Source organism: Python bivittatus, unplaced genomic scaffold (genome assembly GCF_059951505.1).
Source record: "Python bivittatus isolate LINGU-HERP-01145 unplaced genomic scaffold, Pbiv_v1 ctg000480_np1212, whole genome shotgun sequence".
In the NCBI taxonomy this organism is placed as follows: domain Eukaryota; kingdom Metazoa; phylum Chordata; class Lepidosauria; order Squamata; family Pythonidae; genus Python; species Python bivittatus.
The window spans coordinates 67,828,772-67,852,062 of record NW_028277075.1 but is presented as its reverse complement, the minus strand read 5'-3'; the positions used below and the strand labels follow the sequence as shown (position 1 = coordinate 67,852,062).

The following is a 23,291-nucleotide window of genomic DNA, read 5'->3' as shown; positions in this document are numbered from 1 at the left end:
TGATTTATAAAAACAACCACCCCTGGGGCTGGTACATCTCTCTCTGGGTCCTTTCCGTTGCTGGTTGTGTGCAATACCAAGAACAACTCAAGAAACAAGTTAATACTTTCCAAAATGAGGCTCTTTACTCACTGCTCAAAAAAAAAGGATTGAATACAAAAAATTTAAGCTGCAAATTAAAACTTGCTCAATGAAAGCAAACAGTCCCATAGAAGTAAAAGCAGATAGATAAGTCCTTTTCCGCCTGAGCAGCCTCACGTGAAGTAGTCTTCCAAGGGAGCCGAGAGCCGTTTCTCCCTCCCTCGAATGAGATTAAGGCTTGAGATTCGCAGCTTCCTTGAGGAAAGTGGATTCCGCAGATCAACAAAGATACAAAGCCAGTGTCTTCTTCCAAAGCTCCCTCTATCCTCTCTCTATAGCTCCAGGGCTTATCTTAAGTACTCTTTCCAGGCTGGCCTCCACCCCTCTTCACAGGTGACAACAATTAAGGATACTGCTTTGATTTTAATTAACAAAGGTTTCAATAGTTACAAATCAACATACAACTGGGGTTTCTCCACAAGATCTTATCTGGTTACAACAATTTATAGCTTACTAACATCTAAAGCCTGTCTTCTTTCTCCCCGGTGATAAAAACCTCATTCCCATTACTTCAAAGTGGAGTCAGGAAGTTTTCTCCATCTACTAATTTGGACAAGGAAACACACATAAAAACAGGTTAGTTCCCACAATCCCGGACCTCCGTCACAATATAGATATTAAAAATTACCCTAACTTCATCTCCTTCACTGTAGCCTGTGAGATAAAGACTCCTATAGTTTGGCCAAGAAGGAGTTGAACATGCTAATCAGTTAAGAGAGAAATGACACAAAGATGGAGAAAAAGGCCATATATAGAGGGAGAGAGAGAGATTGAGAAACCAAACACTCCTAGTTCATACATACATATATGCATACACATATATATCAAAACTAGGAGTGTTTGGCCTCTCTCTCTCTCTCTCTCTCTCTCTCTCTCTCTCCTAAATAGTTTTAAAAATAGGGAAACCAGGAATTTATTTATTTATCATATTTTTATAGCCACCGATCTGACAAACGTGACTCTTTCTCATGCTTTCTACTAAAGGAAAGGAAAATAATGCCAAATACCCGTTTGGCAATGTCTGTCTTTGCAAGCGCCATTCATTATGTTGAAAGAAGGAGGATACTTTCTGTGGTCATACCTGATGCTCTGGATTATGCAGTGTTCCGCATCTGTGAGCAAATCTTTCCATAAGACCATGTGCGACTTATTCCATAAGACATCCATTATATCAGATGGAAGGGATCAAAACATATTGAGTCAATAAATAATCCCGTCACATCTTACACTTTTCCTGGTTGGATAAATACCCACATATTGTTTGCTGAGCTTGTGCCTCGTGCCATTTGTCTAAATAGAAACTCCTATCTGTTTTTTTTTTAATTTGTTATCAAAGCTGTTAGAAAGAACAAAATGAACCGCTTTGCCTTCACAGTTTCTATACATTTTTATAAGCAGAATGGGAATAAGTTCATGCTAGTGTGAGTGTAGAAAGAATGATTCTTCCAAATTCACAAACTGGGGGGGAAAGACCTGAAATAAGACTAAAATGCTAAATCCATCATACCCGTCAGGGCCCAGGCAACCATGTCATCTTCACTGGAAGACAAACAAGTATAGCATCTCGTCAGCTCAGAAGCTGCTAAGCTACATCCCAGGACCAAGGGGGAAAGAGATTTTGGCCAAAAACACTGATATTGGGTGATTCGGTCCACCAGCTGGAGTCAAGGCCTCCTAGTTCATGGCAACCCCAGCAGCCGGAGTCAAAGGCCTGAGGAGGGAGAAGTGGCTGCTTGTAAGGAAGACACCTGACAAAAGCAGTAGCCTGCAGAGTCAGGCCTTGGTAAAGGAGGGCTGCTCAGCTTCACCTCTGTCTGGGTGGGGAGTCTAGGAATCCTGGGCATTGATGGCTAGGCCAGACTGGGATTCAGTGCTGGAAGAACTTTGATCATGGCCTTTATCTTGATGACTTGGGCTGTGTCTGCTGACTGAATGTCTGAACCTGAACCTTCCTAACATCTGCTCTTGGATCCTCTTATTGGAATTTTCACTCTCCAAATGTTGCCACTGCCTGAATATTACCCTGAAAACTCAGCCAAAAGAATGAAACTCAATTCTATGAGACTAGAATTGCAGGTCGTCCTCATTTAGCGATCACAACTGGGACTGGCTACTCAGTCACCAACTGACGTGGTCGCTAAGTGGAAAATCACTTGACTGTGACTGGGCTTACAATTTTACTTCAGCTTTCCTTTTTCCCCACTCCCCCACCCTTTGGATTGTTCACTCTGGTGCTGGGATAATTAGCAAGACGGGAATTAATGTTTGTATTTACATTCATTGGAGCGCACAGGAGAGTTTGCCTAAAGAGATTGCTTGTTTAAGCAATCTCTCTGCTCTATGAGGGGAAAAAAAAAAGGAAAAAAAGGGCCAGGCGCAGGACAATGTGTACTGACTGACTATAATGCTACTGCATTCCTTTAGATGTGTATTCCCCATTGTGTGCCTGCTTACTCTCTTGCAATCCCTTCCTCTCCAATCTTTCCACTCTGTGAGGGTGGGGGGAGAAAAAAAAACAGATCAGGCACAGGAGAGATTGCTTAAAGAGATTGCTTGTTTAAGCAATCTCTCTACTCTAGGAGGGGAGAAAAAAAGCTGGGGGGTGGGGGGAAAGGATCAGGCACAGGACAATGTATATTGACTACAATGGCAAATATGTGACTGAGAGAGACAGATGCTGCAAAGATTGTAAATGCACACCTTGGTCACAAAGTTATTTTTTCCAGCACTGTTGAACAGTTGCTGCGTGAGACAGTTGGTAAGCAAGGTCTACCTGTACAACAGTAGAATAAAATAAATCACAATTGCAACAATGATGATTTACACGTACAGTGGTACCTCGGGTCACTAACGCTTCTGTTCACGAACAATTTGGTTCACGAACAGCTCCGGTCGCAAAATTTTGCCTCCGTTCGCGAACGCAGGATCGGGCGATGAACAGGATCCGTGGCCATTTTCCCTCCCGTGCCACGGTCCACGGCCATTTTCCCGCCCGTGACATGGGGTCCGCAGCCATTTTCCCGCCTTTCCCTATTGGAGGGGGACTCTCCCTCCAAGCAATAACCGCCTCCCCACCCGCCTTCCTGTCCTCCATGCCAGAAGTCACGTCGAGCAAGGTTAGCGTTCTCTCTCTTCGTACTGTACTTTGTGTCGTATTTTTGTGGTTTTAAAAAAAAATTCATATGGTTCAGAACGGATTAACCATAATTACATTGAACCTTATGGGAAAATTTGATTTGGGTCGCGACCAATTCGGGTCGCGACGAGAGTCGTGGAGCGAATTAAGTTCGTGAACCGAGGTACCACTGTAGCTTGTTCTTTCTGGAGTTGAAGGAAAAATACCTATATATCCTCCATTCACTTTGTAATTTCTTATCACAGGTGGCAGTTTTTAGCCATGATGGCCATTCGCTATTTTATCCTCAATACGTTTGTCTAATTCCTTTTAAAGCTATCTGGGTTGAGCCATTTACAGCACACATCCAGGGGAAGCAGGTTACCTTATCCCTTCCTGCCAGACCTTCCAGAAATGAGTTGAAGTGGCAGGGGTGGTAGAGTATTTACTGCAACAAAATGTCTTCAGTTTGCTGGGCTTAATATTATTGTAATATTTAGTAAGCAATATACAGATATCGTGTGTCTAAGAGACTCCAAAAATGAGGAAATGGCTATGGGGAAGGAAGAAAAAAACAAGTCCAAGCACTATTTCTTAATTACAATCCAAGCAAATTAAATTATTTGAAGGTTAAAGTATCACTAGAAGAGAATATGTGTAGCTCAGTGTTGAACTGTGGAGTCCTTGGGATTTTCTGAGCCTGGTTTTCTTGCAAACATTTCATTAGCCGGCTAGGTAACATCTTCAGTGCTAGAATGGGATGGGGTTTGCTCTCTATTTATATACTGGGGCCTGCCTTGCCAGTGCTGGTGGGGGTGGGGGTTTTGTTTTGCTCCTCTGGTAGTTCTTTGATTGGCATATGTTTACTGCTTGATTGTGTGCCTGGTGGTAACCTTTGCTTAGAGAACCCTCAATGACCTAACTAAGAAAGGCCAGATCACAAAGGAAGAACAGTGGCAGATGAAAAGCAGTGGACCCATCCTCCCACGCTTCTATGGACGACCAAAAATACACAAGCCTGACATACCACTCCGAGCAATTGTATCTTTACCAGGGACTCCAAAATACAACATAGTGAAAGAACTGACAAAAAAGCTTGGACACCTCACAGAAAACTGAATATTCTATCAACTCCTCACTACAGTGTCTCCAGAAAATCAAAGACGTACACATAGATGAAGATGAAATTATGGCGTCACTTGATGTCACAGCACTCTTTACGTCCATAAACCCAGAACTAGTGAAAGAATCCATATCAGCAGTACTACACAACACACCCAACTTAACCAAATATACCCAGATCGAAATACCCAGAATCATGGACCTCATCAACCTCTGCCTCACCACCTACTTTCAGTTTGATGGACGAATATACCAACAAATCAGAGGCACACCCATGGGATCACCACTGTCAGGACTCATAGCAGAGATTGTAATGCAACGCCTAGAAGCTATAGCACTTCCCCACATTCAACCTAAAGTATGGATCCAGTATGTAGATGACACATTTGTTATAATAAAAAAGAAACAACTAGAGAAGACACATGAAACCATCAACAACATCTTCAAAGGAATAAAATTCACCAGAGAGGAAGAAAACAACAACACGCTACCCTTCCTGGATATCCTCATCAGCAGAGGAAACAACGGCAAATTAGAAACCCAAGTTTATTGGGAGACAACCCACACCAGTCAAGTACTCCATTACCAAAGTAACAACCCAACCTCCCACAAGAGGAGCTGTGTAAGAACATTATTCAAGCGAGCACAAATGCCCATTCTCTTTTGAATAGTGTGTAGATGTTGTTTATCTCGATGTGCCTGTTGATGGCTGCCTTGTCTGAATACCAGGCTCCCAGGAATTCCATGCCTCTTGGACCAAGCTAAATCCAAAAATGCGAGGGTATTCAAAAGAGACAATAAAAAAGAAAACAAAAGACCAGAACATCTCCTCACCAGCAATCATCACCCAGATAAGCTGAGATTAACACCAAGATTACCACCAGATGTACAAGCAATAAACAATACCTTAATCAAGGAACCGCCAGAAGGGAAAAAATAGAACAAAACAAAACCCACACCCTGACCAACACTGGCAGGGCAAGCCACTGTATATAAACGGAGAGCAAACCCCACATTCTAGCACTGAAGATGTTATCTAACCAAGTAACTAAATGCTTGCAAGAAAACAACCAAGCTCAGAGAACCCCAAGGACTCCACGAAGGTTAAGTGGAATGCAAATAAAACACATTTTCTAACTGAGGAAAGCAAAATGCTTATTTCACACTGGACGTTTCTTTCTGTAATTCCTTTTATTTTGAATTGCTCCACTGAGTTGAAGGAGGCCAATCATTTAAGTAAACTATACACAAATTTAAAATGTATTGCAGTGGTAAGCAAACTAGTGACAAATTGCAGAAAAATATTGAAAAATGGTATGTAAAATTATCTATACATTTCATAAGGATTAATGCACAGGGTTCTTAACACAGTTTATGTCTCCAGTTTTATATACTTCAGTAAGTTCTGACAAGTGCTGGATTCTTCCACTCCTATAATCCAAAATAAATCTATGGTTTTTAATTCCTTTTTTAAAATTCTGAAGATGTATTGACATTATCTTCCCTTATCCAGATTTCAAAAGGTCACATGTCTATTTCACAGTGTAGAAAATTTCTGTGATTTATTGTCCACCTTTCCATGAGCTTGGTCAGGTATCAACTTTTATTCTTGTAGCTTGGCATTTTTCAGATGAACAGAGAGAAAATTGCAATGTAGTTTCTTTAAAGCAGTCCTTGGATCAGACTGTGGTTCCTCAAAGGAAGTCTTGCAGACTTTCTTCTTAGATCTATTCCCAGCATAAGCCTACTTATTCATCCTAAATACTTTACGGATAAAGGAAAATATCCTCTCTGTAATTCCAGTGGAGGCTTTCTCCCTATGATTCAAGACTACACATTTTTCATTCACCCTGTAATGGAAACAAAGAATCTTGATTATAATCTTGCAACAAAAGATAAGTCCCTAATAATGCCTATATTCAGTCTGTGCAGAGACCCACCCGATTACCTTTGAGGAATGACCCAGACCTACAGAAATAGTCTGATCCACCCCAGATTTCAAGGGTGTTTCAATCCCATTCATTCCAAAAGAGCAAGAATGACAGACCAGGTGGAATGAAGCAATGGGTCTCCCTCTCCCTCACCAAAGGCCTGGGTGAAGAGCCAGCTCTTCGTGGCTCTTCCAAACAACAGCAGAGTGGGGGCCATCCAGCTCTTTCTCATGCTACAGAGAAGGCAGACTTCTAGGGTCCAAATAGGTTACACTGTCTAATCAAAGGAACCTGGAGTCCACTAACCCTGCAGGATCAAATCAGCTGGGCAGACACTATGGGAGACAGGCAGTCCTTCAAGTAACCAGGCCCTATAGGGCTTTATAAGTAATGACCAGCACCTTGAATTGCATCTGGAAGCAAACTGGCAACCGGTGCAGCTTGCCAAGCAGAGGTGTTACACACGGGCATACGAGACACGGCCATCACTGCTTGCACTGCTGCATTCTGGACCAGATGAAGCTTCTGGGTGCTCTTCAAGGATAGCCCCATACAGAGTGCATTGCAGTGGTTAAGCCACAAGGTGACTAGGGCATGAGTGACTGTCTGAAGGGCCCCTGATCTAGGAAAGGGTGTAAGTGGTTTAGAAACTTGATGGCATGCCATAGCCCGTGTCTTAAACTTAGTTGGCCCTTTCATACACTGCTTGATATTCTATGAAAACATTGACTTTAGAGACTTCCTGGCTTGTTGATCTGGTCTTGAAAAATCCATCATTTCATGTCTTTTGGTTCAGGATCTGTTCTATTTGTCCCATGCATAAGCCACTGACTGGTATTCACTTTCCTGTTCCTTCCTTTACATATCCTATTTCATAATGCCTATTTTCCTCGTATAGCTTTACCAACTTGCACCATTTTTCCACTTCCCCTTTGTGGCTCTTGAGTTCTGAAAGCTGACTTCTGCTTTTTAAGACATCCTCTTCAAGTATTTTGGAAGACTGTTATTTCACCATTTCTTCTGCTCCTACAATATAGTTTTATATCTTACATAGTTCTGGGATTAACTCCTAAATATTATTCAAGATTGTAGACAACACAGGTTTATATCTTGGGTTGGGTTGGTCTCCTCTGGTCTAGAGACTCTGCCTGGAGGAATGATCCCAACTGTATGTCTTTGTCTTTGACTAAAAGCAACATATCCTGCGTAATTGCATAAGAGCTTATCATTCATTTTATTTTATTTTTTAATTTATTCATCAAATTTGTCACCGCCCATCTCGTGAAATTATAATTATTAATTCTCATGAAATTATAAATACAATTTTATGTTAATGTTGATCAATAGAGCCTTCATTTATAATTTATATTTGTTATGTATGTCTGTATATCTCATTCAGTATATTAATAGCCAGCATACACAAAGCTCAAACCTATACAGGTAGTTTTCACTTACCGACTGCCTCATTCAGGGACCAAAGTTATGATAGCGCTAAAAAAGTAGGTTTATGATTGGTCCTCAAACTTGTGGCCGTCGTAGTGTCCCCATGGTCACATGATTATGATTCAGGTGCTTGGCAACTGATGTGCATTTATGATGGTTGCAGCATCTCACAGTCACGATTGCCATTTGTGACCTTCACAGCCAGCGTTCCGACAAGCATCAGTGGGGAAGCTGGCAGGAAGTCACAAGTCACGGTCATGTCATGTTGCACTTCATGACCCACGGTGATTCGCTTAATGACCTCAGCAGAACTGATGTCCTAAGTCTGGTGCGGTCTCGTGATGTTTCATTTAATGACTGTGTCACTTACTGATTGAATTGCTGGTCCCAATTGGGGTCGGTAAGCGAGGACTACTTGTATTCTGAAGCTGGGGTCTCTGGCCAAAAAAACTACAGCAGATGGAAAATTTGTAGGAAAAACTGCTAGAATTAATTTTATTTACTTGGAAATTGCTTCTTGGATGCAGAATTGGAGAATCTTCTGAAAATAGTTCTATGTAACTGAAGCCCGTGCAGATGGATTGAAACTAACTGTCTTCTAAGAAAAAAAACAACCTGATTGTACTTAGCATTTTTATTTTGTTGAGGTAGATATCCATAGAATGTCATGACAGGAGACAAGTTTTTCTAAAAGTTGAGAAAGGTAAATAATTCTTTTATTTACATAAGAACAGCATCAACTTAAGGATCATCTTAATCCAGTATTTTGTCTCTCACAGTGGCAATGCATCTTGGTTACTTGCAAGCAGGAAATGGAGAAATTACTTTCTCACTGTTTTTATTCTGCAATGGATATTTAGAAGCATGGCACCCCCCAACCCAGATGCAACTTTGTATTTCAAGAGTAATAGCTTTTGATCCAGTCTCCTTATGTATGGAAACAAAGAAGGCTGCCTCAGAACGAAATAAGGAGTGTAGAGTTTCCATCTTGAACATTTCTTACTCAAGCTCCTACTGAGCTCTTTAGGTCTTTTATATGGCACACCAATAAATAATGGATCAGGTCCTAGGGAGGATGTCAGATGCCTTGTGAGTTTATTTGTTCCATAAGGTCTCTGGTGCACATTAATATAATGAGTTCCTCCCAGGCGTGGCTTGGAAACTCCAGGCCATAAACTCCATAAAAGTATAATAGACTTAGGAATATAGGCAGCCATAACCTTCTTTTCCTGAGAAGAGAACAGCTCTAAAGTGAAGGCCTATGAATATTGTGGAGGCCAGAAAGTCTTTCCAGATGCCTCAAATCCTTCCATAAGACTGATAAAAGGTGAACAAAATACCAGAGAACTTTTTCTCCAAAAATACACATTTATTCTGCTCCTCTTCCCTGTTGCTACAGAAATCCCTTTACCTTTAATCTGATATTTTATCTTATGGGAACCCTCCAGATGACTGGAAACCTTATAGTCCTTCCCCCCTCCCCCCTTTTAATAATATAGCTCTCTGAGGAACACAACCAGGACCCTAAGTACCAGGTGTTGTCCAAGTGAAGTACCACTGCTGATCTATCTCTCCCTATGCTCTATTGCTCTCATAAATTAAGAGCCTGATAGACCTTAGTATGGTTTCTTATAATTTTTATCAGCACAAGACAGATGTGCTGGACACATGGTCTGGAAGGCCAGAATTGTTGTTCAAAAGTACCTCATCCTTGTCACCCCAGTGGCATGGTGTCCATCTGGTACTTCAAACCAGAGAGCCAAAAAGAAGCACAAGTTAAGCAGCAAAAAGAAGTTATATTAGTCATACTGAAAAGAAAAAGCCAGCAATGTTTTACACTCTCACATCTTACAATTTGTGGCAGAAAGATGATTTGCAAACTGTTTTTACAAGGCATGTCCTCAAGACATGGCCTTTGTTTCAGGCCTAACTCATTTGCAGAGGCCACCTGCATTCATCTTTAAATGTTCTAGTTGTAAAGTAGTGCTTTCTCTCTTCTTGTGGAACAAGTCTTGCCAAAGGAAAAATCTACTGTGCCTTACCAATAACATTAGTGTGAATACACAAACAAGGCTGGGGACTGCCCAGTTCCTATGGCCACTGAAGGCAGCTCTGTGAATCTTTTTCCCCTCCAATTGTTTTTGACATGGGCCACAAGAGACATCAGACATCTGTTTTTTTCAGTGGCCTATGCCTGCACATTACCTGACTGGTGGTTTACAAAGCACTGGCCAGGCACCATGTGGGCAGCTTATATGCAGTTGTAGTGTTCTTATGAAAAAATGCTAGAGCTCTCTTTTCAGCCCATGTTTAGAGGTCCTCTGAAAGAGCATTACCCCTTTGTTTACAACAACAAGGCTTCTGTGCTGCATGGAACATCAGTTTAAACTGGGAAAGAGAGCCAGGTTATGCCAACTGTGTGGTGCTTGTTTTGATTCAAATGAATACATTCCAGATATTTGGCTGCTGCTTCTACCAATGTGGGGTGGGGGGGATGTCAGATGGCCATGCTTTCTACTCTTTCTCTTACTAGGTGGAGAGTGATGCCATTTTGCCTACTCCAACCCTATTTTATGTATCCCTTGGGATAATTCCAGGTGCTGCTCGATGTAGCCACTTGCTGCTAGCATTGCCATAATCTTGCAGCACTTACTAATTTGAGAAATATTACAGCTGGAGGGAGAGCCAGTTTGGTGTAGTGGTTACAGCCTCAGACTAGGAACCGGGATATTGTGAGTTCTAGTCCTGCCTGAGGCACAAAACCAGCTGGGTGACTTTGGGCCAGTCACTTTCCCTCAGCCCTAGGAAGGAGGCAGTGGCAAACCACTTCTGAAATCTTGTCAAGAAAACTGCAGGGACTTGTCCAGGGAGTCTCCAAGAATTGGACACAATTGAATGGAACCCCCCTCCCCCCCCCCAAAAAAGAACTGGAGGAAAGCTAACCAGAGGCCTGCCTATTTCTCCTTTTAGCCTCCATTACAGGTCCCAGACAGAGATGCAGTACATGGAGTGAGTAGATGGAAAAAACCTAGATGTTCCTTGCAACCCCTCCACAGTGCTTCTGAGCTGTCAGTCAGACTAAATTTGAACATGGGATTAGCAATCTTCTAGAAGAGTATTATACCTGTGCTCAAAAACAGTAATTGGGAGTCAGGTGGCATACACATTTGATTAGATAGATAGATAGATAGATAGATAGATAGATAGATAGATAGATAGATAGATAGATGCATGCATGCATGCATGCATGCATGCATGCATGCATAGAAAGAATCCTGGTGACCATATTGTGGGATAGAGGATAAAATGGGAGGGAGCTTCCCCTGGAGAACTGCCCCCTCCCTTCACCTTGTACCCTTCTCTGCCCACAAACTAATCAGCTGGGCTATTTTGGAACACAGGTTTGTTGCCGTTCCATAGGAGTGCAAGATTCATGTTTAGAAAAAATGCTGGTGATGTGTTACTTGGGTAACTTGATAGGGGGTGAGACCCTCTGTCTCCAACGCTTGGCCAAAACTGCTCATCACCTGTTAAGGAAAGCATCTAATGGTTGATTTTCCTGCCAACAGGTGATGATGGTTGGGAAAGAAAACAAAGCCAGAAGAATCTACCAATTTTTGCAGTTAAATTGTTCCACATTAAAGCTGTAAGGATAACACACTTGCTAATCTCATTTCTGAGGCAGAAGAGACTCGGCTGAGAGGGCATCTTACATTACATGGCATACTTCTTGGCTGACAGGAGGACAGAAGGCATGGACATTAACATAACAATCCGCCTGTGCCCTTTGGATGTTTTAACTCTTCACACAACAGAATTACTATATTTACTCCTAAGTAAGATATTTAAGACATTTTTAAAGATTTCAGTGCCAGTTTCTCAATAAGAACTAGGAAAAAGCTCCCAAAAAGCCGCCATCCAACAAGTAGTTACACAATCTTCAAAGAACAGGTGATTACAAATATATTTGAAAACAAGAATGAGCCACCCAGAGTCACTGAGAGTTGGGCAGCGTAAGTGTAATAATAAAGAAATACAGAAAGAAAGAAATACTTCTAAAAGAGAGGTGTCAGAAAGATCAAGGGAGATAAATGATTAAAGTAGCTTCATGCTCTTATGAAATAAGCTCTGTCCCTTCTGTATTTGCATTGTGATGTTACACACACACAGAGGAAAGGGGAAGAGGTTCTTTTATGCCATCACAATGAGGCTTTAACCATTTTGATGAAAACACTGGATCCTGCAGATGCCTCTACTTACAACATATAGCGCAAGGGTTGTGAAAGCCACTATGCCAGACAAACAGGCAAATGATTAGCAGAACAGATCCATGAACATCAATTGGCAGTCAGAAGACACGATGAAAAATCTTTAATTTCAAAACCCACAGACAAACTGAACTGCAAATTCAACTGGGAAACTAACCATTTTTGATCAAGCCACCCAAAAATGCAAGAGAATTCCTGGAGGCCTGGTATTCTGATAGGTGAGTCATTCATAGACCCATAGAGATAAACGTGGTTTACAAACGATTTTAAAAAAGCAAAGGGAGGCCAAGAAAGCAGCCAGCAGCCCAGAGCACATCTTCCCTTATGACCCACCAACAATCAACACTCAGATAAGCGACAACCACAGGCAACCAACACAAAAGACAGCAACAACCAGAAATGACACAATACAGCCAACCAAGCCAGGCAGGTCAATCAGAAACAGGCATCCAACATCCTTGATCAAGACAGGTAGGACACGCATATACTGTGTAAAAAGCCGGCAAACCCCACTCTGTCATGTCAAAGCAAAGGTACTTTATCTATTTTGGTCATGAAATATTTGCAAGAAGAAAACTAAGGTCAGTGAACTCCAATATCCCAAAATATTTCTCTGAATTCTGTTTAAATTAAAACTGCCTAAGTAAACATAAAAATTAAACCGTCAGCAAGGGATTATACAAAGCAGATGGAAAATGAAACACGAGGACTTACAATAGTTTCTCTAATTTACAGGCTGGATGCTTTAGCCCCTCATACAGCAGCTCTTTTTCTCTGTCACCGATGTCACAGTGAAAGAGATCCAACTCTCTCAGATTCTGGTTTTCCTTAAAAACTTGAGCAAGATGCCTGCAGCAAGATTCTGTCAAGGATACCGCAGGAATCCTGCCGAGAATAGTAAGATGAATTTCAACATTTATTTTTAAACTGCCATGTACTAAAATCTTAAAAGAACATGAGGAATGTGATTATGTGATTCAGCCACCTTCCTCTCCCTGTATATATTCCCAGAATTTAAACAGTCAAGAGTGAGTTGGACACATCAAACGCTGATTGTTGTGGCCAAAAGCTGGCACACCTACAGCAACCAAATCACTTTGGAGATACAACGTAAATTTATTAAGCACACCAACAATTATAGCCATACATTTATTAAGCATGCCAACCACTACAGACACTGTGATGGTTGGCATGCTTGATAAATTTGTGTTGTATCTGCAATGTGATAGGGTTGCTGTAGGTGAGCCAGGCTTTATTAGAAGGGTGCTTCAAGCTGTTCACGTGTATGGGGGCATCTCATAGGTTGGGCAGTGAATGCAACTCATGTGTGTATGTTGGGGGCTACCTTTTACCACCAAAGAACTTACCACACTTTCTCTAGTTTGCAGTTAGGATGTTTTAGCTCCTCACACAGCAGTTCCATTTCCTGGCTGCCTCCGTGACATTGATGCAGAGCTAACTGTCTCAGTGTCTGGTTTTCCTTGAGAACTTCAGCGAGATACCTGCACCAAGATTCTCTCAAGTGTGTGTTAAAAATCCTGTAGGAAGGAGTCAGCTGAATTACAGTTATATTTTTGAAAGCAACTATGAGCTACAGTCTTCAGAAAACTGGAATGAATAATATTATTTAGTTAAACCAAAGCTACCTGTCTATGGGTAAATTTCCAGAAGTTAAGCAGTCAAGAGAGTATTATTTGAATAAAAGAAAACAATGACGACTTACCCAAATTTCTCTAATTTACAGTTGGGATGTTTTAGTACCTCACACAGTTCTTCCATTTCTTTATCGGTTATGTGTAGGCTTATCAGGGCTAACTCTTTTAGCACCTGGTTTTCCCTGAGAATATCAGCAAGACACTGGCAGAAGGATGTGCTGAAGAATGCTTTAGACAGCCTGCAAAGGAGAGTCAGGATTATATTTCTGAAAACGCCTGTGAATTATTGCCTTGAAAGAATGGGAAAAATGTGATGATATGGTTAAATTAAATCTGCCTGTGCCTGGTTAAATTTCCAGAAGTTAAATGGTTAAGAGACAGCTATATGCATCAAATGGAAAAGAAAATATTGATGACTGACCATAGTTTCTCTAGTTTACAACAAGGGCCTTTAAGTGCCTCAAACAGCAGTTCCATTCCTTTGTCATGTACAACAGTGGCCTTCAGATATAACTTTTTCAGACTCTGGTTTTCCTTGAGAACTTCAGCAAGGTATTTGCAGGGGGATTCTCTCAAGTGGTCTGCAGAAAGCCTGGAGGGAAAAGTAGGAATTATATTTCTGAAAACAACCACGAATCATAGTCTTGAAAGAGATGGAGGAATGTGATTATTTCATTAAACTAAAACTGTCTTTCCCTGGATACACTGTCAGAAATTCAACAATCAAGAGAGTTACACAAAACAAACTGAAAGGGAAATAATGATTACTCACGTTAGTGTCTCCAGTTTACAGTCTGAATGTTTTAGTCCCTCAGACAGTAACTTTATGTCTTCACCTTTTTGGTGATACTGAGTCAAATCTAACTCTCTCAGTCTCTGGTTTTCCCAAAGAACTTCAGCAAGCTGTCTGTAGCAGGATAATGTCAACATTAGCTCAGGAATCCTGGAGGAGAAAGCAAAAAATGATTTACAATGATATATTTTATAGCGGCCAAAACTAAATTCCTGAATGAACCGGAGTGAATGTAATTACTTGATCAAACTAAAACTGCTGCTCCTTGGATAAATTTGCAGAAGTTAAGCTGTCAAGAGAGGGATGTGCAAATCAAATGGAAAAGAAAAGAGTGATAACTTACCTGAGTGTGTCTAATTTACAGTCTGGATCTTTTAGCCCCTCACATAATAATTGGAATGCTTCTTCCCTTCTTTCATGCGTAACACAATTGTGGAAAGACAGGTGTAACTCCACCAGCCTCTGTTTTTTCCTGAGAACATCAGCGAGATGCCTGCTGGAGGATACTGTCAAGGTCTCCCAAGAAAGCCTGCAGAGAATCGTCAGATGAGATACAATTTTTAATTACAACAGTAGAATAAATAAATCACAATTGCAACAATAATTATGATTTACAAGTAGCCTGTTCCTTCTGGAGTTGAAGGAAAAATATCTATACATCCTCCATTCGCTCTGTACTTTCTCATCACAGATGGGAGTTTTTAGCCATAATGGCCATTCCCTATTTTATCCTCAATATATTTGTCAATTTTCTTTTAAAGCTATCTGGATTGGTAGCCATTTACACATCAAAGGGAAGCAGACTCCGAAGCATAACCCCTGGTTACATGAATGAAGTCTGTCCCAAGTCTCCTCTTTCAGCTGCATTGGGTGATTCCACATTCTAAGATGTGAGAAAAGGGAGCTCCTGTCCTCTGAAGATGCCGGTCACAGATGCTGGTGAAACGTTAGGAACCAAAATTTCCAGAACACGACCACACAGCCCGGAAGACCCACATCAGCCATTTTTCTCTCCGTTCGCTTTCACAAGCCAATTGAGATATCACTGATTGCCTTCTTATCCCTTCCTGCCAGACCTTCCAGAAATGAGTTGAAGTGGCAGGGGTGATGGAGTATTTACTGCAACAAAATGTCTTCAGTTTGCTGGGCTAAATATTACTGTAATACTTAGTAAGCGATATAGATATTGTGTGTCTAAGAGACACAAGACATGAGGAAAAGGATGTGGAGAGGGAAGAGAAAAACTAGTTCAGGCGCCTTTTCTTAGTTACAATCCAAGCAAATTAAATTATTTGAAGGTTAAAGTGGAATTATTTTTTAGGATAAATATGAATTATAGTCTTCAAAGAACAAGACTGAATGCAATTACTTGATTCAATTAAAACTGCCTCTTCTTGGAGACATTTCCTGAATTTGAACTTTTAAGAGAGAGCTACAGATATAAGAGTGAAAAGAAAACATAAGTGACCTACTGTAGCACTTCTAGTTCACAGTCTGGATGTTTTAGCTCTTCACACAGTAACTTCAATCCGTTGTCACTGATGTTACACCAAGGCAGACATAACTCTCTCAGTTTATGATTTTTCCTGAGAAATTCTGCAAGGTGCCTGCAGCCGGATTCATTCAAGGACCAAGTAGAAATGCTGCAGGGAACAACATTACGGGCTTGAAAGTTTAGGAATAAATTAGGACACATCTACACGAGGGCTTTGTAAAATACTTCTCCATTGTTGGGCTTTTGGTACAGCTACTGACTATTTTTCAGCCTCCTTTTGTTGATTGTGACATTGCTTTTATTTCCTCTAACCTACTACTGTAATTTGTTCTACATGCAGGGTAAGCAAAAGGAAAATAAATTGTGTGATGATTTAAGGCAGTGTTGTCCAAACTTGGCCACTTTAAGATGAGTGGACTTCAACTCCCAGAATTCCCCAGCCAGCCATGCTGGCTGGAGAATTCTGGGAGTTGAAGTCCACTCATCTTAAAGTGGCCAAGTTTGGACAACACTGATCTAAGGGAATGAAAGAGTTGCAGCTGGAGAAAGCTCTTCTGGTTTTCTCTGAGAACTTTTCTAAAATATCTTCTGGGGAATTTTGCCACGCAGCAATAAACAGCCTGCAATGAACTGTAATCAGTCAAATTAGAAATCATGTGTATTAAAATTTCAAAATCCTGCAGAAAGTAGGACTATTTGTTCAAATGAAGATACCCCTCTGGCTACATTTACAAAATGTTGATAGTCGGAAGAAGTTTACCCTTAGCACAATGAAAAGAAAGCAGGCCATTTACTATAGTTTATCTCGTTACGCTCAATAATTTTGATCCACATGTAGCAATTTCAATCTTTTGCTGTTTATGGGCATTTCTGCACTGCAGCCTTCAGCTGCTTTACTCCCATGTGTAAACTGGCTGCAAATTCAGCTGGCCATAAAAATCCAAATTTCAGCTTCTTCTTCCACTTTGTCCATGTTGGGGTTTGTTAAATGTTAATTCAAAAAACTGAGGAGGAAAGAGGATTCATTCCTACCTCTGAAGAACCATGAGGAGAAGAGAAGGAAATGAGGGAAACTGGAAAAAAGGTGGGCTCCAAGCCCCTCCCACACGAAGCAGCAAAGCTGGGCTGCAGCGAAGCCGCCCCTCCCTTTGTGCTCGCGTGAGATAGGCTTGGTTGAAACCCCATATTTTCCAACAGTCCACAGTGGTGGCTTGATGCTCTGCCTGGACAATGCTTACCAAGATCCCAGTTGGGGGATTTCCCTGCTTCTTTACCCCTCTTTGGCCAGGGAAACAGAGAAAAAAGAAAGCACTAATTGTTTTACCATTTTTCCTATCACTTGGAAAAGTCCATTTTGAAATGTATTAATTTCACCTGGAGATAGACAGACAGACAGACAGAGGAATAAATATCCATAGTTGCTGTGTTCTATCAATGTACTTTTAACAAAGAAAAGGAAAAAGGCCTGCTGTTTCACTGGTCTATTAATGAGCTTGTTATAACAAAAGTCCCGCTTTCTACTATTCCAGTGCTGAACTTGTTAAAAAAAATGGCAGTGGAAGGCAGTGCCCAGTGAGAAAGGGGCATTTCCACCACAATCTGCAATAGTCAATTGGAGTAGAGGGGTTTACTTACAAGGAACTGAAGGGAAACATGCAAGTCAGGCAACATAACCTGAGCTAGTGCAAAACAGGTATCAGTACCTTTAAAGCAGACTCCAAAAACATGGGGGGTTTGTTACCTGCTGGCTAGGGGTGGGTTAAGAATGTTGTCCTGCATTCCTGCCCTTTTGAAATGGTGGGTGGCTAGTGCTCATGCTGGGATAAGCTGGAATTGCAGATGTGCATCTCTGTTTTCTCTTGAGAATGCCAGCAAGATGCCAGAAGCTGGATCCTGAAAAATTGCATTCAGGCAATCCACAGGGAACAGTAAGTGACTTCCCTTCCAGGAGAGAGGGGTTGACCACTCTTTGAACAACAGTTAGTCTTAAAGATGTTCAAGAAATGTAACCATCTATGAGAGTTTGCTATATAGTTTGCTATATAGTCAATGCTATTTATAGTAGCTCCTGGCCATGGAAATTTCTCCAGACAGTCCCCAATGATGGCTCCATTTATAATGTTTATATCTAAATGATTGAAAGTTTCAGCCAAAGTGCTGCAATCCTAAGTCCTTTGAGTTTTAGTGGGAAAGTCACTCTAATGATCCTGAAACCTATTTGCAAAGCTTCTGCCCACTGGTTCTTGTCCCACCTCAGGCATTATGGAGAATAAATCCACATCCTCTTCCTTGGGATATCCCTTCAAGGACTGGAAGACTGCTATCATCTCTCCCCTTAGTCTCCTCTTCTTTAGGCTAAACATATCCAGTTTTTTAAAACAATTCTTCATAAGATTCTTCATAATTTTTTTCCTCCAAGCTCCTCACCGTCTTTGTTGCTCTTCTCTGAATTCATTCTACTTCCTCAGGATCTTTCTTGTATTGTGGTGGCCAAAACTAGACATAGTATTCCAGGTGTGGTCTGACTAGTGCAGTATAGAGTGGAGGTATCACTTCCTGTGATCTTGACACTAAATCTCTGTTGATGCAGCCCAAGACTGCATTAGTTTTCTTGGCAGCTGCAGTACATTGCTGGCTCATGCTTAATCTGTGGTCTGTCAAGACACCCAGATCATTCTCACAAGTACAGGCACCACCTATCTTGTAGCTCTGTTTTTGGTTTATTCTATCTAAGTGCAGAACCCTACATTTCTTGTAACTGAACTCCCTTTTGTGCATAGAGCCTAATGTTCAGAATCCTTTTGAACTCTGAGGCTGTCTTCTGAGGTGTTAGTGATCTTGCTCCCCACCTTCCCAGTTTTGTGTAATCTGCAAATTTGGTGAGCATCCCTTCTATCCCCTTATCTAAGACTTTTATGAAAATGTTGAAGAGGACTTGCCCCAGGATAAAACCTTGAGGTACTTCACTGCATACTTCCCTCCATGTAGACATCAATCCATTAAGGACCATATGTTGGGTACAGTCAGATCTTCCTATCATAGGGGGTTTCAAAGGAAAAGAGCATGATGTACTTCCAGTCTGTTGGAATATATACTGAACCATCTCCTCCCTACTCAAAAATAGTCAACTGTATGTTATGGCTGCTTTTATTGACTCTCATTAAAGATTAGTTTGTAGCATCATCCTTTTCTCTCAAAAGTCTGTTGCGTAGTTAGTTCCAGCTGAGTGGAACCCTGACATACCAATATGAGGCTGGCATCAAAGCCCAAGGCGGAAGTGCCCTTTATGATGGATTTATATTTCAAAATCTGCACAAAGATTCATATGTGTTATTTTAAAAAGGTTTGCAGATGATTATAAATGTTGCTGCTAATAATAGCCCATTATACAATGATTTATCTTGTCCACGAGAGCCCCTATACCTATACCTGATGAACATTAGAGGAAATGTTTCTAGCAATCTTTTGCCTGCTGTTATTCCACTGGGGATCACTCCGAACAATACATGAGCATTAACTTGTAGACCTCTGTGAAACCTCAAAAGGCCACTTAGCTTCACTTGAGCTTTTGACGAAATTCCCCTCGGAGAGTTCCCTTCCAAAGGGCAGCAGAGCTGACCTTCTGGGCATTGGGATGAAGTCCCAGCACTGCACGACAACGGACTCTGATGCACAGAAACGGAGGACTGAACCTTAAAGCAACTGCTGGCCCTGAAGTGAAGCAACGTGATGCCACTCGGCTCCAGCAGTCACGTTTAAGATGATTCTGCAAAGCAATCACACTTGTACCACTAATTAACTCATAAGTGAAAATCCCAAGTACACGTTTAACATCTCTTGATGTGATGCTAACACTGAATTCTGCAACCCTTTGCCTTCTCACCCAGTCTTGGTATCAGTAACTCCAAATTTAGTTTTTTCAACATTATTTTTCACATTAGTCTCATTCATTGCCTATTTAATTTGTTATTTTCAATATCAGTTTCCAGTACTTCCTTGTGAAATGGCTCTGTGCCTTTCCTATGTCTTCCCATTTTTATTTTGTTTTTAACTAATGCTGCTGCTTGCATGTTTCTCACTTCTTTTAATTATTGTAAATGTTTCTGTTTTTTCCTTTTACAGTCTATGGCCATTTACTAAATAAATGAATACGCAGCATAAAAAAGATGTGTTCATTTTGTATATTTACAGCTTCAATCCAACCTAACATGGGTGCCATAATACCAAACATTATTTTTATTAAATACTTCTAGTTCTTCACATTATTTTTCATAACAAAATATTTTTATTGCTTTGAGGGATCTGAGCAAACAACACATTATTATTGTTTCTTGAGTGGCGTCCTTGCTCTAAAAAAATGAGGGCATAGATCTACTCATTCCCAAGAAGCTTCCAAATGATGTTGCAGCCAAAGGGAGGTGGGATTTGAATGAGAGTTAGTTTACTTCTTAGTTTTAGTAGAATAAATGTGCTGGGACGGAGGCAGGGATAGAAGGGGGAGAATACAGACTGATCAGAAATATTCAGCCTAAAATATTTCAGAGCTGTGGGTCTGGTTGTGTAACATTACAGAAATATCTGAGCTGCTAGAGGAACCATATCTACGGTAAAACAGCGTAACAGTTTCTTACCTCAGCTTCCTTAAGTTTCCCACAGAAATCAGTCCTTTAAATAAGAGGTCCACATATTTTTGCACCACCCTCTCGTCACTAAAGGGAGAAAAAAGACATTTCTTTCTCTCAGATTTTTTACTTCTGTATTTCTAGTTCCTTTTTTAAAAAATAAAATAAAATAGCATTGAGGACTACAAACTTGTATATCAATCATACATTATTTTACTCATATTGTAGTATAGGAAATTGGTAGTAGCAACAAGGTACTTTTTAAATGACATTTTTTCCAGAGCATGGATTGAAGAAATTAGTATTTGTGCATAGGCATTGTAGATATGAAGAAAAAGAATAATCAGAGAGACGATATTAAAAAAAAAACACCTAAACGCTCCATTTTAGAATTGTGAATGAATTCATAAACTTCAGACACCCAAAAAACAAAGAGACATATACGTATATACTGTATATTCAGAGGCTAATTTATGAACACTTGTTATTACCACTTCAAAAAGCCTTTAACCACAACAAAATAATGCTTTCATGCATATATATGATTACAAGTAAGAAACGGAAAACTGGAAATTTTGTTTTATTCTACTACAGGGAAAAATATTGAAGTTATAGCTCATAGACACCCAAAATGAGTTTAAAAGCAAAAAGAACAATTGGACAGTCATAAAGCATAAGATGATATGCCGCAAAAGTAAATATTGCAGTTATTGTTATTAACAAATGTAATATTCCCTACTCCCTTCTGGTCTAGAAAAGGGCTACTGGTCTCTCTCCCCAGTTTTATTTTGTTCTGAAACAGAGAAAATCCCCCCCTCCCCCGATTTCAGTGTCCTGCCAAAAGGGAGAATTTCCATTCCTTTTTCAACCCATTCCTCTTATTCAACAGAGATTAAAATGGAGGTAGTTTTTGAGTCAAATTTCTCTCATACAACTGCATAGTCAATCATTTTTTAAAGGGCCTTGGTTTAAGATAGGAGTCTAAGGTGCTTCCAGTTACTATAAGAGCATCATCTTCTGTTTTCCGCCATTTAAATTGGAAAGGCTCATGTGTAATTTTGGCTTTAGAAGTCAGGAATATGCAGGATACAAGTTTATTTCAGGTCAAACAGATAAACAAGCTCGCTTATGCAATAACACTGAGTTCACAATTCATGTCCATTAAATTAGACCTTTTCTATTCTAATTACTTTACATGTTCAGGCATCCTTTTTTGATATTTGTCAGAGGAGTTCCCTTTACCCAAACCACCATGACTTACCACAGCAGTCAATGTGTCAAGATGTCTGGAGTATTTTAACTGTTCTACCACCAAGTCTCATCTAATCACTCTTCGCTGATTGTGACTCCAAGGCACACATGTACAAAATTGCATAGTGGAAGAGCAGATATTTGACATGTCCTGATTGCATTTTCAGAAATGACATGATGAAATGTCCAAAGCCTTTCTTAGCTTCTAAGCTTGTAAGCACCCAATTCCCTGCTGAACTGCCTGTGCAGCTAGAGAATGCCTGTTGGGGGTCAGGAGGCCTTTGAAGTTGGAGTAAGCACCTCAAGGTGTGGCACTTTGATGTAAGTTTGGGGAGAAAATACTAGTCTTTCTCCAGAAACAGGTTATCATTCCAGTAATAGACATGTGCTTCATATCCAAGGGACATCTGATGATTCTACACTCAGTTGTTTCTTTTCCCCAATCTACAGAAAGAAATGCCAACAGCGCAAGAAATTTGGGGTGGGAGAAAAGAGGAATATGTAAAAATCACTGGTAGAAGAAGGTACATTATTGCTAACTGAATTTCCAGTAGAGGAACACTGCAGATGAGCTTTGCTATGACCATGTAAGGTAGGACTTTCAAAGGACAGTCAGTGAGAAAGTATTTAGAAAATAAAAAGTTTGTTAATGTTAGATCGTCAACTTTTCTGTTATGCCTACCTTTTATAAAACTTTATAACTAGGTTTTGAGTATATATTATTGCCAATCCATGGATTTCCTTATGACTGAGACTGTTCTTTATTCATTCTACCTTTTCACCAAAATGGTGCTCCAAGCTACTAACAAAAGTAGCCAATTAAAACTGCATTAATAACATCTAAAATCATAACTAAATAATGCAAAAGCCCTGACTGACGAGGAAGGATTTTCTGGAGAATGGCAGGTAAGGCTGAAGTGCAATTTCCAAGGGACGGTATTCCATAGCTTGGGAGCAGCCTGGGACATAAATAGGGATCTCTGAGCACCGAGGCAAATGTCTCAGAGGGCTGCTGCAATGATGTTGATCCTCCCCCCACCCCCCGCCTCCCCAGGCTGCAGCACTTGAGAGCAGGTGGGAGAAAGGGAGGAGGAAGGTTATATAGCTGCTGGTTCCACTTTGCTGCCACAGAGGAGGGTCTGAACTCCACCATGTGCTCACAAGAAGAGGAAGAAGTACCCAACAGTGAGTGCTGGGGAAGCTGCTAAGGCCTCCACAGGCAATCTTTCATCCACATGGTCTAGCACCACCTTGCTCCACCTCGAGTGATCCAACTGATTAGAGGAGAAAGAGGAGGTTGGCAGTGGTGGCAGTAATGCCACAACAACAGCAGCCATGATGCTACTCCCTCCTTTCCTCCCTCCCTCCTTCTGTTCTGCTGCTTCTTTACTAAGACCACTGCTGCCGTTGTTTCAAGTTGGAGGATGGAGCGAACACAAGGCAAGAGAGATCCTG

At 40.8% G+C, this 23,291-nt stretch overlaps 1 protein-coding gene across 1 annotated transcript in view; it reads right to left on the bottom strand.

The window, feature by feature from the left end:
• Window positions 1-1,024: 1,024 nt before the first annotated feature.
• Window positions 1,025-23,291, bottom strand: part of LOC103055256 (NACHT, LRR and PYD domains-containing protein 12-like) — a 30,776-nt gene continuing 8,509 nt past the window's right edge. Inside the window, 9 exon segments of the mRNA XM_025175690.2 lie at window positions 1,025-6,228; window positions 12,735-12,905; window positions 13,388-13,558; window positions 13,744-13,914; window positions 14,097-14,267; window positions 14,448-14,618; window positions 14,812-14,997; window positions 15,941-16,111; window positions 20,595-20,672. Coding sequence (XP_025031458.2) covers window positions 6,123-6,228; window positions 12,735-12,905; window positions 13,388-13,558; window positions 13,744-13,914; window positions 14,097-14,267; window positions 14,448-14,618; window positions 14,812-14,997; window positions 15,941-16,111; window positions 20,595-20,672 — 1,396 coding nt within the window. The 3' untranslated portion in view covers window positions 1,025-6,122.